General features: G+C 46.5%; 1 protein-coding gene across 6 annotated transcripts in view; it reads left to right on the top strand.

The window, feature by feature from the left end:
* The window catches only part of ETS1 (ETS proto-oncogene 1, transcription factor), a 123,872-nt gene that overhangs the window by 76,453 nt on the left and 29,442 nt on the right, over window positions 1-17,977 (top strand). For 2 of the 6 annotated variants that reach the window (XM_032868900.1, XM_032868901.1), the window contains exon 2: window positions 10,375-10,476. The exons of the other annotated variants lie outside the window; for them this stretch is intronic. In XM_032868900.1, coding sequence (XP_032724791.1) covers window positions 10,375-10,476 — 102 coding nt within the window. The remainder of the gene's footprint in view (window positions 1-10,374; window positions 10,477-17,977) is intronic. 6 annotated transcript variants of the gene reach the window in all.

Here is a 17,977-nt window from a genome sequence, read left to right as displayed (position 1 = left end):
AGTGACTAATTCAGTATATTACAAAGCAGCAATGAGCAGGCTGCCAAGGCAGGGCTGTATCCCAACTGGAGTGGGGTGTAAGGCTCAGAGAATTCTTCCTTGAATTCTGCCACACCACTCTCTGGAACGGACTCGAAATCTCATCTGTCTGCTCCCTGCACCAGAGTCAGCACTTGCCTTCCTCTGGTTCCTGTCCTGCTCTCCCCTGCCTGTCCTCTTTTCTCCTCTCCCTCCCTCCATTCCTTGGGTCCGTTTATTTACTCATCTGAGGGTGGAGCTGTGCTCATTCTGAGTCAGGGCCACGGAACCAATCAGAACTGCTCTGGGGCATTCCAGGGGACAGAACTCATGATCCCTCTTGGAAAAGAATTTTCCAAAAGATCTCTTTTGGTCACAGTGCTGTGACTGCACCTTCCTTGGGTTCATGTCCAGTGAACCTGGCGGGGGTGGGGGGGGGGGGCTGGGGGGGGGTGTTGGTTTGCTGAAGCTCTGTTCTGTCTGCCCTTCCTTTGTCTCCCTCCAGGGGTGGGGAGAGAAACGTCCAGAAAGAACCTAGTCTGATGGAGATTTGTTTTCTCGTGAAAGCCTGGCAGACCCAAGTCTGAGTGCTTGGGCAGTGTCTTCTGAGGACACCTTTGGGTTAGGGGAACGTGAGGTGTTCTGCTTCCTCCTGGTCTGTGACCCTCCCTCCCAGACCTCGCCTAAGTGGCCCCGCCCCGGAAGCTGTGGACACCGGAAGTTGTAGACACTGCAAGTCTGGAAGTGGACCTTGCTCGGCTTCTCCCGTAGTCTCCAGTGAGCAGAGCCTATCTGCTCTCTCGGGAGGCTTCCACATGGCAGAGTCCAAACCCCTCCGGCTTCCCTTTCCCTCTAATGCCATCTGTTGGAGGCGTACATCACACTTTGACCCCCCTGTTGTCTCGCACCCCTGACACGGGACATCGGCAGGCCTTTTCCTGCCCCCTTCCCCAAGGCTTCTGGAGCCCAGCTCCTGTCTCACTTCGTCTCCATCGCGAAACCTTTGGTCTCAGTCGTCGTTCTGTCGCTCATCACGAGATGTGTCTGTGTGGCTACTGCTTGTCTGCCTGTGTGAGGTTTGTTTCCCCCATGAAAAGGGAAAATCCAGGTGAAAGGTCTGTCTCCCAATCACCAGGGTATTGCTTGGCTAGTAGAAGGTGGCTCACCAGCTCTTTAAAAAAAAAAAAAATATATATATATATATATATACACACACACACACATATGTAATATATATAAGAATATTATATATTTTATAAATATATATATTATATATATTTTAGATTGAGATTTAATTTCCATAACATAAGATTCACCATTTGAAAGTGTACAGTTTGGTGGGTTTTAGTGCATTCACAGAGTGGTACAGCCATCACTGATACATAATTCTAGTACATTTTCATCACCCCCAACAGAAAGCCCATAGCTGTTGGCAGACAGTAGCTCTTTTCGAATAAGGGAATGCCGGCAAGGCCATCCAACAGAGAACGCGAGGAGATGGACCCGTGTGTCTTGATAAGAGCTCCCACTACTCTCCCCTGATGCTCTGTGCACTTTGCTGAGGGGAGGGCTGTCGGCCTGTCCCCCGGCTGTAAGGGCCTCCTAACTCGCTATTGCCTCGCTAGGCAAGCCCCAGCTCTATTTTGGTGGCTCCCTTGCTTCGGCTCCACTGTGCAGTGAGCCAGTGGATGTCTGGGCAGAGATAATGAGTGCTTTCACCATCTGCATGCAGACCGTTCTGTCCGAGAGCTGAGGGCTGCGGTGGCTGCAATTTCCTAATGGCTTCCTGATGAGGCAGAGCCATTTATTAGCGGCGGATGAGGGCTGAGGGCTACGCATCTCAGTCTCCCCTTCCCACCAGACCCGGGCAGATGGAGAGTGGCTTTTGCTCCCTCCTCCTTTTGCATTGATCACTTTTTCTCTGCTCTCCACCCGTTGGCCTCTCACACCCATTGATCTGGAGATCAGGTCTGCCTGGCGACTTCTCAGCCACGAGGGTTTGCCACTGGGAGAGGCATCCGGTGCTGTCTGCTCCGGGCCGGCGTGGGCGATGCTGTGGGCAGTGGTGGGGTTGTCAGACGGTTTGGGGCCCTGAGGAGCGGTCTGCTCTGAAAGGAGAGAGAGAGGTAAAAAAAAATAAATAAATAACCCGGAGAGGTGAAGAGATCACAGTTAGGTGTATTTCCCCCTAGGTCCTTAACTCCCCGCATTCCAAATGGATTTCATTTAGAACTGGAGCTGCTGGTGTTGCTTTAGGACATGGACATTGAGTCAGACATATGGCCTCATGCACAGGCCAATGCCCTTGATTTTATGTGCTGGCTCCGTTAGTGGGGTTTGTTGTTACCCCTCAACTCTCTGACTGTGTCTCCATTACTCTATTTGGAATACCATCGGGACCGGAATGGTAACGTTCTAGAACCTTTGAATAGCATGGTGGTCATCTGTTCTTCCTTTCAGTGCTTTTTAGATAAAGCTGCCTTCACTCTGTCTGAATTGGTGGGAACAGCACCCTCAAATTTTAGAGCTGTTAGACACAGTGGTATCATGCAATTGAAGTTAGGTATTAAAGGTTGCTTGCTTTGTAGTTCCTGGTATTTGGCTGGAATCTTCCACTCCAAGTAAACTACGGTAGAGGCTGACAACTGACATTAAAAGCTTATAGTCTGGAGCGGGAACAGGTAGCATCATGGGTCTTTATAGTCCTGAGTCACGTTTCTTAGATCTTTGGATGGATTGTTCCTCTTGGGTTCTTAGGAACTTGGAGAAGGGCAGTGTTTGTCCATAAGGACACCACTTTATAGTGGTAAAGTTATGAGGGAGACCAGCTCTTTCCCAGTCCACTGCTATGAATAAACAGCAGGGGTATGGAGGAAAAAAAACAAAAGAATACTGGACAGGGAGTCAAGAGGTCTAAAATTAATAACCCTGTGACCAAAGACAAGTTGATGTCACCTCTCTGGGTTTCATTTTCCCCATCTGTAGAAGAAAGGGTTTGATCTAGCTGACGTCTGAGTTCTAAGTTTGTGTTCCAGGAATAGCGCAGGACCCCTGACCAGTGACAGAGCTTGGCTCCTCCTCCTCTCTACCCACAGCCTGCTTTTCATTCATCTTATAATTACGTCGAGTTGCCAGGAAGGAGAGCATCCCTCCAAGGAGTTGTTAAAGTTTTACAGCGAATTCTATAAATTCCTCTTTCCTGCTTTTGGGCCCCAGATAAGGCTTTATGTGTCATATAGCTATAGTGAGGTCGGTAGAGAGGAACAGAGAGCCAAGGAAAAGTGTGAACACACAAGTAGAGTGGATGGGATGATAGTTACTGCCCAACGCCATAAAAAAGGCCGAAGTTGAAGATATAGGGGCCAAAATTACAGATTAGGTAGGTCTAAACAAACCTTGGAGTAGCCTCAGATGATAGGTTTAGCAGTGAACCCAATGGTTTCGGGAGAATACCCATAATCCTTTTGAAGCCGTCTCTCCGGGTCCTGAGTACCTACTTAGCAGCTCAGGGAACTTGAGCCCATACCCTGCAGTTATTAGCTAAATCCCTCAAAGCAACAGGATTTCTGATTCCTCATTAGGAACGTGCATTTGGATTTACTAAACTGAATGCGGCTTTTAATTCATGAGCTGTTGAATCCATAAAGTCCGATGTTCTGAACTCCAGATGTTCCCCGTTCGGGCCATGCCATTGGTCTTTGGTGCATTTTATCTGGCGCGCAGGCGTTTGGGAAGACAGATAGGTCTAGAGAAGGGCTGACCCCAGCACTTGCCAAACGTCCGATGGGTGGGAATTGTCGCATCTCCTCTGATGTCAGCCCCACTTCAGGGTGGGAATGTGTGTCTCTCCGCCTTCTCCCCGCTGCTGCCATATGGCTCCCATGTCGCTCTCTTGCCCTTGGAGCAGAAGGGAATCTTTAGCCTGTTGGAGCATGTTAGGGATGGGGTGGGGGAGAGGGTCAAGGAAGCAGTATTGGGGTGAGTTTAGTAGAGCAGGAGAGGTGGTCCACGAGCCCACGTAGATCTTGATTTAGGCGGTCCATTGTCTCAGCCGGGTTTCAGTCTCCACCATCTGTCTGGAAGGAAAGATGTACAGGAGTGTTTGCATGTGGTGGCCTTGTACAGATGATCTCAGTTAGCCTGTCATTCAGGTTTCTTAGACCATCCTCGGATGGCCGAAACCTTGAGTGTCTTGACGCAGGCCCTTCTGAAGTCACCGAGGAGGGGTGAGGTGGCAAAGGAACATAGCGCCTCTAGTTTAACCGGTTGCCGGTGGCGCCTACTGCAGCCGGGTCCAGCGCTGGTCTGCTCAGGCCTTCAGCCTTCACGTCCAGCAACGTTGTCTCTAGTTCCCTGTGAATGGGGTGACAGGACCCGGGGTATTCTCAGTGACACACCCTCAGCTAGTTCAATGACAAGGAGAAAAATGGTCTTATTTGGGTTCTTTTCTGCCTCCTTAGTGTTGGTTTTCTAAGAACAGGGAGGGGAGCTGGTGGTAGGAACTGGCAGGCGTGAGTAAGAAGCTAAAATGACTCCTTAGGGGATCTCTGTGAAGCCCTGAATTTCATGCCTTTGGGAGATGCCAGCTTCTCACTCCTTCTAGGAGGCTGTCAGATTGGACTGGATCCAGGAGACACAGTTGCTGGCTACCGGTCGCCCGTGGATGCTGAAGGCCGTCAGGGGAAACAGACAATGCAGTGGGGCGACAAGGGGGCCGGCCACAGGGCTCACTGCTGGGTCCCTCCTCCTTCTTCCCTGGCTCAGCTCTGTTTGTCTTCATTTTGGTGTCCATCACAGGCTGATGTGGCCGCTGCCGATCTTCTTTAGTCAGCCTCTTGGAGGATTAAGAATCTAACTAAGCGCTTAACTATATTATACACCTGAAACTAATACAATGCTGTATGTTAACTATACTGGAATTAAGATAGAATAAAAACTTAAAGGAAAAGTGGAACCCTATAAAAGAAAAGAGTAAGTATCACAGGAAGGATTGGAATTGATGATCACGCCAACGTCATGTTAGAGCAGAAGATGACCTTTCCAGAAAAGAGAGAGACTGTCAGAAGAGGAGGCAGAGAACTTCATGAGACAGGAGACACAATCTGTGCATTTCAGCTCCTAGCCTGTTTTTGCTAGCTCCCAAGAAGTGAGGAGGGAACTTCCCCACAGAAAAGCTCTTTTATAGAGCCCTGAGATGAGTGTAATGAACAGATCTGATAGGACTCTTGTTCCAGGAACCCTAGCGTTAACCTCCATCTACTGGTTAGTCTTCCCTTGACATCCCCACCTTCCTTGGACCTCTGTAGACAAAGGCTTTAATTGCCTTGGGCCGGGCTGAGCAGCGGTTCCATTTGTGACCGGGCCTTCTCAGCAGTGGCTGTATTTTAGCAGTAGGCAAGCAAACTTCTTTACTTGGCTAAAGAGATCCTTTAGGCTAAGAAGAAACTATGCAAGCAGCAAAGGAGCCTGTTCAAAGGAGGCAGCATTCTTGGTGACCTCATCTTCCTCCCAGCTCTGGTCCAGTTGGAGCCGTGCATACAGGGCAGACTTCCAGTTCCTCCTGTCTGGGACTAACAGTGGCAGATATAAATAGACCAAGACTTTGTCTGTAGCCATTGTTCTCTAAGTGCCCATTGTTTCTGGATGCAAAGTGACTGTAGGGCTCTCTCCAAGTGCTCTCTCTCATTCTCCTTCCTGCCCTTCCTTCTCTCTCTTCCTCCCTCCCTCCCACCCCCTCCCTCTCTGGGTCTCTTTCTCTATCTCTGTCCTGCACAGATCTGAATCCAAGCTCCATTTTCCTCTGCTGCCTTTCCACTTGTCTGGCACTTAGGGAGAACCTGGGGGGAACTGGTCTCACATTGGACATGTCATCTGAATCTTTGAGCTTTGTATTTTTATTCCATTGAAGCTTTTGTCCAAGTCTTTCCATGATATATTTGTGGTCAAGTTGAGGCTACATGGATCCAACCATGGTAAAATCAGGAGGATTTGTAACTGGTTGAGCTACTGTACCCAAAACGGTCTTGATGAATGCGTGTCAGAATGATGTGTGGTCTCTGCTGTTACGGGGCTCAGGACTTGGTCATTGCCTTTTCAACATTTTTATCAGGGGTTCATATCAGAGAAGGATAAGGAAAACATACTTACTAAATTGCATATGGTGCAAAGCTAGTGGGAAGGGGACAGCTTCGTAATGTAAAAAAAAGATCTCTGCACCAGGAAACAGGGATCAAAACAAACGAGGTCAAGTTCAATATGGATAAATGTGAAGCCTTCCACTGAGGTTAATAAGATTCAGTCAACGGGTAGAGAACTGGCTCAGCTTCAGTGTACTTTGAGTGGCTTTTGTCGTGTAGCTGTTGGAAAACTCAGTGCTGGTCTGTACCCACAGAAGTGAGTGGTGTAGGGGAAGGGGGAGGTCTCCTTTCCTCCTGAGGAGCACAGTGTTTGCCTGGGAATGCTCCTGATGCCTTTGAGGAACATGGGCATGCCGGAATGCTTCTGGGTGGGGGGCTGGACAGAATGAGCCCATCATGAATGCTTGAAGGCACCACCAAGGAATTTAAAAACCTGGATAGAAGTGGTGACAAAGGGATGTTAAAGCAGTCAGGAAACTGATAGATGAAGAAAGATGAAACTTGTATACGTGGTCTCAACCCACAGAAGGAGGGACAAAGCCCTCCTTCTCAGAGGAGAAGTTCTCCTCCTAGAACTCATTAGAGGGCAGATTTGAACTCAATGTGTGTAATCGTTAAGAAATCATGATTGCAGTCCATAAAGAAAATTGAATGGCTCAAAAGGGACAGAGCAACTGAATGTCTTAGCAAGTCAGGTGGCATCCTACAGGACCGCCAGGGCCCTTCTGGGAAGCATGGTGTTTGTTTGGGTCTCAGGTCCGATCTTACCTCTGATTGTTATTACTCGTTCACACATCGTCCTTTGTCCATCTGGGGACCTTGGGCTACATATGTAGAGTGTATCATGTCCCTGGCTGTGGTCTGTCCTGTTGAGAATATTTGTCCCTGTACTGGGAAAATGGACTTATGCATTCTTCTTTTTCACTGTGGTTTCCCTGGGTTGAAAGCAGACAGTTGCACTGTGTGAATGTGTATGAGTATGCTTTTTCCTTCTCTGTCCAGATTTATTTATTAAAAGAAAAACACATCTGCATAAAAAAGCCTTAGAACACAGGAAGAATGTCCACTTTGTTTTTCTTTCTGTAGCACCAAGACATGTGGGGTTTTAGCTTCCTCCAAGGGGTTTTTGAAGACTGGCTTTCATCTCAGACAAGGCTTTTTCCCATTGGAAAAAACGGTCCTTTTTTGGTTTAGAAATGTATTTATATAATGTATAAATAAATAAGAAAGTCGAGAGAGAATTTCCTTTTCAAAATTTATGGAAAAATGCTGCTTTCTGAACATCATTAATTGGAAGGTGCTGGCTCTTCCCAGTCCTCTCCCACTCTCTGCTCTGGCCTTTATTCTGGTTTAAGATTTCCCAGTATCTCCTTGCTCTGCGCCCTCTTTCTTTCCCTCTCTCCTTCTCTGCCATCTGCCTTCCCTGCCAGTTCTTCCCCTACCACTCCTCTGCCAGCTTCTCCCTGTCTGCCCATCCCCCAGCTCCCTCCACCCCCACCCCCGCCTGTGGACCCTGCCGCCCACCCTGCGCCCCTCTTCCTTCTGCCTCTCCTGGGCTAGCCTTCAGCGAGTAGAGCCCTCACTGCAAGAGGCCTGTCTCTGTGTTTGTTTCCTGCGTGGGAGGGAGAGTCAGGCCTTGAGAAAACAGTTCAAAAGTGCAGAAAAACTTTACCTCTTCCAGCCTAAATAAACGGGCTCCACTCCATTTGTTTGCCCAGATTTTTCCTTTGCCCGTGGAGAAAACTCCTCATCTTCCACCTTGGCCAGCCTGGCCTTCCTGGTGATCCTCATGAGCACTGCCCCCCTGACTCCCGCCATGCCTGTCTTGCCCCCCAGATCAAGGGTCAGATGGGCCCTGAGCCGAGCGGGTTGGGGTAGAATGTGTGGTGAGACCCCTTGGCTCTGGTGATGTGACTGCTCTCTACAGAGGGTCTCAGGAGGTGCTTTCCTTCTCCGGGAGGAATGTTCTCTATAATGAAAATGATGGGGGGAAACGGAAAGAAATGTCCTGGTGTTCAGCATTTCTGCCGGCCCTGCTTTACCTCTGCGAATAGGTCTGGGTACAAAACACCTGGCTTTGGTATCTGAGGATCTGGGTTTGTGTGCTGCTTGGACCACTGCACTGGCCTGACCATCTTAGCAAAGTCACTCAAGTGACCTCTTCGAGCCTCAGTGTCCTCACCTATGTGGTGGAGATAATGCCACAAACTTGGTCGTTTTCAGGATTATGTTAGAATATGGGGGAGAAGGTTCTGTAAAATGTGAGATTCTGTTCTGATAACAGTCCTGAAAAATCAAGGGCGGGAGGCAAGTGAAGTGAAAATAAATTACTCAGCCCACAATTAACGAGCATCTCCAGGGCCTCAGGGAGGGAGGCATCAAAGGCCCATGTGTGAAGTTGAAGAAGAGGATGCTGGGATTATAACAAGATGAAGCCTGTCACATATTTTCCCGAGTCTTCTTGAGTGGGTGATCCTGGGCTACGTTGGCACCAAAAGCCTTATGGTCCCATCATGAGGATTTTAGCTGATGGCAGGGCCAGAGTTTGGCCTCACCTAGAGGTGTGACAGAAGAGCCCATAGGAGATCCTGAGGCCATCTGCAAAGCTTTGGGGCCGAAAGGGGCCAATTCAGGCTTTCCTCCTGAGTAATACAGAAACGGGGCTCTTTGTTTTTCTCTGTATTTTTCATGACAAAGAAGTCACACAGTTCTGGGAGATTCAGGACTTGTAAAATGTGTGGTGTGGTGGGAGTCAAGTGTAATCCTCTACATAGCAAATGATATGAAGCATGAGACATACGCAATAAATGGCTTGAAAGGATCATGTCAGAACTTTTGATTATTTAAAATACTCTGTTGCGCTGTCCCTTTTTATGCAGGGATCCGAATCTCCACAATTAAAACATTCTTTTATTTTTTATTTATTTATTTTTTAAAGAGGCTAAGTGTACTTATTTTTATTTTTTTTTTTAAGATTTTATTTTTATTTGACACAGAGAGAGAGATCACAAGTAGGCAGAGAGGCAGGCAGAGAGAGCAGGGGGAGCCGGCTCCCTACTTAGCAGAGAGCTCGACGTGGGGCTCGATCCCAGTACTCTGGAATCATTACCTGAGCTGAAAGCAGACGCTTAACCCACTGAGCCACCCATTTTAAATCGTGAGAGTGTCTTTCATCGAAGGGCACGTGAATGACGAGGATAAAATGCAGCTTGGGTTTGGCAAATTTCGAACACCTAGAAAAGGGTTTTGAGCCCCAAATTACAATTTTGTTTTGTGCCATATTGACTCTGAAATGGCACTCTTAGGGCCTTTTGGAAACCAAAAGGCTTCTTAGGTGCGCTGGATCCTGGAGCTGTGAGGTGTTGTCCTGGCAAGGCACATTTGAGATGATAATTGCTGTGAAACAGGTTTCCCCCTTAACAGACTGGAGGGTGCAGAATGGTCAGATATTAGTCTGTTCCGTTAAAGCAAAGAGCCAGATTGAGGAGATGTCAATTTCCGTTGACATCTCAGAATCGGATTTTTGTGTTCATTTTTTTCTTATTTTCTCAGTTGCTTCCTTGTACCTGGGAAAATTGCCAGATTCCTTCTCCTCGCTGTCTCTCAAAGCATTAGGAAGTAAAATTGTGTATTTTTTCTTGTAGTCTTGATATTTTACAAGATGCTTTTTAGTTCTGTCCAAGTCACTGGTTACTTACTGAGCACCTCCTAGTAATGAAAATAATGGGGGGGGGGACGGAAGAAAATGTCCTGGTAAGGTGGGGAGAGAATCCCGGATAACGAAAGAATGCTCCGTCTCGTTGCTCTTGGAGACCTGTCCTTGTGCACCTTCTCTTGCCAGGGCTGCTAGAAAAAACGCAGAACCGAGGAGTCATTCCAGCGGGGCGCACTCATTCAAATATTTCCTCTTTCAGGCCATGTGCCCAATGTGTAGGGTAGGAGAGTTGAACTACTCTTAAGTAGAGAGCAAGAAAATTTAGCTGCAGGACCCAGGGGGCAGTTCTGTTTTCTGGCTCCGATTCTGGAACGGAAGAGCCTCTCTGGGTTTCCCTGAACACCTGGAATTAATTTGGATTCTGCTCTGACTTCGAAACATTTGCTGAGGTGGAGGATGGTGGAGGGCGTAGGAAAGAAATAAATCCAGTGATTAAAAATAGCTTTGCATGTCAGGTGCCTGAACGGATTTGGGAACATGCCTGCAATCCCTTTTGTCTGGCAGGTCTGAACTCCAGCGCTGCCGAATTACAACCGCTTTCATTTGTTTTTCCTGCTCCCCTACCATGTAATGGTCAAGGGCTCATTGGAACCATGTGTGAGCCTGGTGAGTCACCAAATCCTCAGGACTTCAGTGGTAATAATGTGTTAAAACTCCTTGTGGGGGATGGGGCCGGGGTGGATGGAGGGAAGAAGGGAGAGCACTGAAGTCACTTCCTACAGATGTTCAGATTTTCAGAAGCCCTCTCCGAAGGCTTCTTTCCCAGGCCCGGCTGCGGGACCCGGGGCCGGTTTCCCAGTGCGGTGGGGAGCATGCTTTGCCTCCCTTGAGGCCACCTCTCTTGTCCTGTGGCAGCTTCCGGCCAAGAAGTGGCGCCCACCTCGGAGGTGGCCCCGGGGTACCCAAGCCCTGTGTACTCCCCGGTGGGAGTGTGCGTGGGCAGCAGGGCCGAGAGGCTGTAACTGGACACTGGCTTGCCTTTTTGGTCAGCCTGGTTGTTGGAGGGCGAATTGGGAATTTTTCTGTACCACTTTTTTGGACTGTTTTTTGTTTTTTTAATTGTTGGGTGACTTGTAGGAGACTAGGTATTAAGAGGAGGGCGGAAGCCTGGTTGTAGGTTTTCCTAACTGATAGGAGTCTGTTTCAGAGCTCCTGGTGTCCCCTTATGTGGGGCAGCAATGGACTGTTGGGTCGAGATGGGTGGTTTCAGAAGGGGCGCCCAAGCCCTACCTTGCTCCCTGCTTGCCAGAGCACCACCTTGCCTGTCCCTCATCACTCTGTCCCATCATTAGGTCTGTGAAAACAGAGCTGAGGGGCCGGGGAGGGACATTTATTTCCCTTCTTTGCGGTAACCTCAGCCCAGAGGCTTTGTGGATTAGACCATCGCCCTCCACTGGAATGCCCGCCTGCCAAGTTGCTAGTGCCTTTCACAGGATTTAGAATCAGGAGTGTGGGAGAAAGAGGACCCTGACAGGTCTCTTGATCCCTAGTTCCAATCCACTGTCCACGAATGAGAGAGAGAGCAACAGAGAAGGGATTTGAGATTCCCTGTCACACTGTAATGAGATATTAGTGTCTTCACGGGGTAAGTCCTCTTAGAGACCAGTAACAGCTTTCCAGGGACAGTCAACTCTGGGGTCAGAGTTTTTTCTATTTCTATTTTTCTATTTCTACTGATCTAAAGGAGTAAAGATGCCTTCTTTCCCACACTGGGACTTTCTAGGCGGCTTGGCACTGCCCCTTGGATTCTCGCCAGCGTCCCCAGCCTTTTCTTGCACGCTCCTAGCTACAGTTATAAGGTCATGCGGACATGAACCGTTAGGAAGAATGATCCCCATGCTCTCTGCTTATAGGAAGGGGAATCCAAGGGACTGGCTTTCCATCCTGATTTGAGCTCCTCTTTCTCTGATCTGACGTCCTCACTTTCCAGATAATGGCAGTGTTGCTTTCAGACAAGCTCTGTGGTTCAGATGGGCTGTTAAACAAAATGTAGACCTAGCTGTAAGCACCGTGGAAGGTAATCTGAAGCCTTATTTTCCTTTTCCAAGAGTTTATCTGTCTCTTGTCAGCTTTCCTATTATGATCCTCCTTTATCTAGAGAATGTTTGCCTGACAATAAAATGTTTGTGGGTGAAATGACATGTGGTCTGGGATTAGCTTTATAGTTCTTCAGTGTGTAGGGAAGGAGATGAATTAGGAACCAGTAGTGTTGATAGATTTCGAATATGATTTCATTGTACTCTTCCCTCCGCTTTGGTGGATGTTTGAAAATTGCGATAAGGGAAATTAAAAATGTTATTCAACATTAACGTAGAACCTATTAATAGACTTCTTTTTAGCGAGGCACTGATTAAGTGACTTATCCAGTGTGATTATACTAGTGGCAAAACTGAGATAAGAGTCCATGGGTTTTGACCAACAAGCCAAGGCAAGCCCTGTGCGTGCCCCACTATGTCTTTTTTCCTTGTCTTCAGAATTCTCTTTCCAGCTGGGACTACTGTTCTGTTTCCTCCTGGGATGGACCAGAAGGCTTCTTCTTGGTTTCTTTTCACTTTAAGAAACATGTTTCAGTAAGACTTTATGTAACTAATTAACCTTATATTATGCACACAATTGCCCATCAAGGTGACTCAGGGGTGAACACAGACAGGGAAGGAAGCCAGGTTGTCATTTAACCTGTGTCACTTTGTATGGAAGGAAGGAAGCGTCGCTACCCATGGTCCCGAGAAAGGGCAAGATTACAGTTGATTCTGTAAATGGCTTTTAATTATGTCTTTATGGAGCTAGCTCCATAATTCTGGATTTGTTCAGCCCAGGAAAGGTTTTAAGTTTTTAATTATTTTCTCAAATGTATCTAACTTTCCAACTAACAAATAGAAGTCCCATTTTCTCTCTCTGAGTTGTCCAAATTTTAGTTTCCTTGGATCTCTGATCTAATCCTATTTGCTGCAGCCGTGGAATGGAGTAGGAAGAGCTTGAGTTTAAGAATTGAAAGACAGAGGTCCAGCCCTGTGATTTTACACAAAGCTTTTGATCTCTCAGAGCTCTGTTTCCTCATCTGTAAAATGGGGATCCAGTAGTACCTCCCAAGGACCCTTGGAAATTTCATGTATGATACCATGAAATAGTATTCATGAAGGGTCTTAGTGGACCATAAACTGGTTTTCAGATGTCAGGCATATTATCCATTGTTGTTGTTTCTTGCATGCTGCTCTTGATGGGAAGAGTAACCCCCCCCCAACCTGTGCACCCCCCCCCTCATAGATAGTATCATCATGGTAACCTGCTAGGGTTTGGCCAGTTAGATGGTTGTGCAGACTGGAATAATTCACCTGGCATTTCTAGTTCTTAGCTTTGTTTCTCATCAACTAACCCTCAGATTCAGATCCTAAATGCTTTGCTTTATTGTGTAGTTTGAGGAGAGAGACATCTTAGGTCAATAAGGTGCTGTCCTTACTTCTCCTGGGACAAACATCACTTCTGGCATAGAGTCTATGTAACATGGTTGATATGAGCCATTTGGTTCCAAACAACTGAACAGAATGGCATGAAAAGTCACATGAAAACATCCTGGACAGGTTCTTGGACATTGAATAGCCCTTACCCTTGACTTACATATAACTGAATTGAAACCGTTGTTCTGCATTTGACTTAAAACATCCTTGGGGTTGCATATAAACTTTTGTTCAGGGTCAGGCCACAATGCAAAATGAGCAGATGTTTCCATGCATTCAGAATGGCCCTGGTTTGTTACGCCCCTACTAATTCAGGAAGTGCTACCTGCTCGTTTCTGACTCGATACTGTGCAGTCTTGCTAAGATGAGAGTTTGGGCCTGTTACTCATTCACTGGCTTCTGTACAACTCTTTTCTCTGAAACTTTGGGTGATTCTTATAAATATTAACTCACATTTAGGGTCCTGAGGGATAATCGCTGGGTAGGAAATCCAATATGCTCGTAAATATTTTCAGTTTCCCATGTGTTGTGTTTAGAGTCTCTACTGTATTGGGGTAATATATCTTCAGGACAGGTTCTCAGCATTTTGAGACAAGTGTGTTATTTGAATTTAAGATACTGCAATTACAAATATTAACACAAAGGCAATTTTAGTACTTGTCCATGAAATACAGTTAGTGAATTTCCGGGATGGGGGGGGTTGATTAATTTCTACATGCCATCCCTCCAATTAGAAATATTTGGTACCTGATGCAAAACTATTATAACAGACCATGAGCTAAAATGTGGCAGGAATAACAGAGAGGCCTGTTTGGGCTAAACTAGGTCGGATTCTCCACCTGTGTAATGATTTTGTTATTGTTGTCAATCAGTGTAATTAACAGAACTGCTGCGATTACAAACTAGCACCATAGGTGGAATTTTTGCGTTCATATTTTCTATGAAGACAATTTAATCTTTTAGATTAATGTCTGCTTCCAAATATGATTATTCATCATCATTTAAATGCAATGCCCAGGCTACTACTGATAAAGCCAATCCTGGCTAATTGTTCATTCACTTAGAGAGGGGAGGGTTTGCATTTTTTTTTTTTTTTTAAACCAATGCTCCCTGCTGTTTAACAAGGGAGAAAAGCTCTTACTTTTCCTGTCTGAATCCTTTGTGTCCAAGGGCAATAACATGCCTTCTCCTGAGCTCATCGAGCCCAAATGCAGGTGTCCCAAGTGTGCGGGGTTGGCCTTCGCCAGCCAGCTGGGCTGTGAGGCTGTGAGCACTTTTCCAAGAGATCCAGCAGCCAGGGACAGAGCTGATGGGCATGGCGCAGCTGCAGCTGACAGCATGGGGACCAGGCTTTTGGAGATGGCATTGAGGTAGACAGGCAAAAGTATTCCAGCTGCTTCTCTTGGAGAGAGCGAGTGAGAGCCTGGAAGGGCTGGTTCCCTAACAGGAAGCAGGAACCTGCATGGAGTGTTGTCAGGCCAGTGGTTATGTCCAGACCCTACTGTCAAAGCGTGCAGGGTTATAGGAAGTAGACTCCAGGAAACCTCTTTCTTAGGCTTTCTGCTGTCATCCTTGGCCTTCACATCCCCTTGACATCTTCCGTGTAGGAGATGCCTGGGGCCTCCTAGCCAATCCCATCCTTCAGTTCCAGCCTCTCGCACAACCATTGTGCCTTTGGCCCGGCCTGTATTTTCCACATGTGTTGTCCTGGACAATTTCCGCCATCAGTAAAGTTCTTTTCATCGAATCATAAATCAGTGGCGGGAACAAACACACAAAACAAAACCCACACAGTTCAAATTCATGCATTTGTGTTGGACAGGAGTGAAGGGATGGGAAGTTGATTCAAATTTGGAAAACAGTGAATTCACTAAACATTTGTTGATTGACTCCTGTGTTCTGCCCTGTGCTAGGAGGCCAGGATGCTTTCAAAAGGAATGTTCTTAGGTGAAATAAAAAGTCCCTTTCTCTGAGGTGACACCGACTTCTACTCTAAGTGGAGACATTTCTGGACCTGGCACTTGGCTGTTCTTGGGTGTGTAGAGTGGGGACAAAGGGGCAGTATTGATGTCTGTCTCGGTGACTCATTTGATGATTACTCCATTGTTTGAAGGGCTAGATGTTATGTAATCAAAATTTTATCCCCTCCCCCCATTTTTCCCTCTTAACAATCTGGGATTTTCCATCTTTTTGTCAACCTTCCTGGAGGCATGTTGATTTTTCCACTAGATTACTAGATTTTTTTGGGCTTGGCCCAGGGCAGCCCAAGCTCTCCCCTCCCTAGAACTTCAAATCCACCCTCGGTGGCAGGGCCTGGGGAGTAGCTGCTATGAGTTCTTCTGTGCTTTTAGGGGAGAGCTGGACTGCAAGCTGTTTCCTGAAGGCATCACTCAAAGCAAACCAGAGAGAAAGTGCTCGCTCTTCTCTCTTGCAATGCAGTTTCCGTTCATTTTGACGTTTGGAGGCAATTTATTTGCTCCTTTTTTCAGAGATCACCAGTCATCATCTTTTCCCTTCTGTGTTTCCATTTAATTCAGCCAGTACAGATACAGATGTCCAGGGAATTTTTTTTTACTGGTCAGGGGGCCGGGATGGCTAGTTGAGGAACACCAATGGCAGCATTGCCTGGAACCCAGCCATTGTATGAGTCAGTTTCATATGATACCCTCAAGACCCAGGGTGAGGAAGAGGGCTTCTGGAAATTACTACAGCAAAGTGTACCACTGCCCTAAGATCATGCCATGGTTAGTAGGAATTCTCAGGGGTTTTGTTTTGGTTTTTTGTTTTACTTTTTTTTTTTTTTTTTTTTGCCCATGAGCTTTTTGCGGGAACTTGTACTTAAGGTGAATACTGGGGATTTTTAACCTGAGCCATATTTATGTATCTTTGCTTTGAACATTGTCTGTCATTACAAGAGGGATTGGACATAGAGATAAAAATAGAGATGGATGTAGCAAAGGATGACACGTTCATGGACGTGCGGACTTTGAGCCTTCACTCTTCCTCGCCACCTTCAGGGTAGATATTACCTCACATATGCACTTCAACTTCGTCCTCTTATGCTACATGTATCACCATCTCCCTTTCACCACAGCTACTGTAAGAACTTTTTACCAAGTGTTCCCACTATTCCTAGTTATCTGCTCAACCATTCTTTACCAAATAGGTGATCTTCTCTCTCTCTCTTTTTCCATTTTTATATTGTGATAAAATATACCTGCCATAAAATTCAGCACCTGAACCCTTTTCAAGTGTGCAGGTCGGTGGTGTTATGTACATTCATAGCGTTGTACAACCGTCAACACCATCCATCTCCAGAACTTTTTCCATCTTGTAAAACTGAAACTTTGTTCCCATTAAATAACAACCCCCTGTTCCCTTTCTCCCTCCAGGCTCTAGGAGCTACCATTCCCCTTTCTGTCTCCATGAATTTGATTATTTGAAGGACCTCATGTAATCTGTCTTTTGGTGATTGGCTTGTCTCACCTAGCATAATGTGAAGGTTCATCCATGCCATAGTCCATGTCAGAATGCCCTTCTTTAAGGCTGAATACTACCGCCTTGTATGTATATACTACTTTGCTTATCCATTCATATGTTGATGGATACTTGGGCTGCCTCCACATTTTAGCTATGGTGAACAATGCTGCTGTGAACAGAGGTATACAAATCTATCTTTAGGACCCTGCTTCAGCTCTTTCAGGTATATTGAGAGCTCCTAAAACTCAACAACAAAAGCCCAACAACTCTATTAAAAATGAGCACAACCCTAGAATAGACATTTCTGCGGAGAAGATACAAAAATGGCCAATAAGCACATGGAAAGATGCTAACGTTCATTAGTCATTAGGAAAATTCAAATCAGAACTACAGTGTGGTACCACTTCATGTCCATTAGGGTGCCTTAAAAAAGCCCATGCTTACCTTGCCACCTCCTCTCAATCAACTGTCCTGGTTCCTCTGCTCCAACTGCATTGATCTTTTTGATAGGAAAATGGGCCACATTTCCCCTCCTCCCCCCATTTCATAAAGTTCGTCTGTGCTCTTCCCGTTGTCTAGGACCATGGTTCTCTAATTGGGTGGTCATCAGGAGCCCCTGGATTGTGTGTTAAAAGCACAGATTTCTGGGCTCCCCCTACCCCCTCCCAGAGGTTCTGATTTAGGAGGTCCGGAGCAGAGCTGAGAATTTGAATTTTTAACAGTTTCCCGGTGATGATGATGATGATGATGCAGGTGGTCTGGGGACCACACCTGGGGCATACTGGTCTAGAGTATTTTTTCTTTTTTAAACAAGTATGCATGTTTTAGATCTCACGTCAAGCATCTCTGTTCTCCTAAGAGAGGCCTTTTCTGAGTCCTCCAAACTTCCGGGAATTCTTGTTCTATGTTAACTTCTCATCTTCTGCATCTCCTATGAAACACGTATTGATGTGTTTGAATGTTTAATTGTATTAACTAGTTTTATAATGCCTGAATCTCCTGGCAGCCGCTGATATCCAGCTCCATGAGGGCAGAGATCATTTCTGTCTTGCTTACTGCTTGCTTCCCTAATTCCTTGCACATAGCGAGTGCTCAGTGATGATGCATTGAATGAATGAATGTTGTCATTTCCTTTTCATGGAAGTAGGTAGCAACATTAATTCTCTCAGTGA

This window comes from Lontra canadensis, unplaced genomic scaffold, assembly GCF_010015895.1.
Source record: "Lontra canadensis isolate GAN:19392208 unplaced genomic scaffold, GSC_riverotter_1.0 scaffold36, whole genome shotgun sequence".
In the NCBI taxonomy this organism is placed as follows: domain Eukaryota; kingdom Metazoa; phylum Chordata; class Mammalia; order Carnivora; family Mustelidae; genus Lontra; species Lontra canadensis.
Note: the sequence above shows the minus strand (reverse complement) of the source record. Positions and strands in the feature narration are given on the sequence as shown.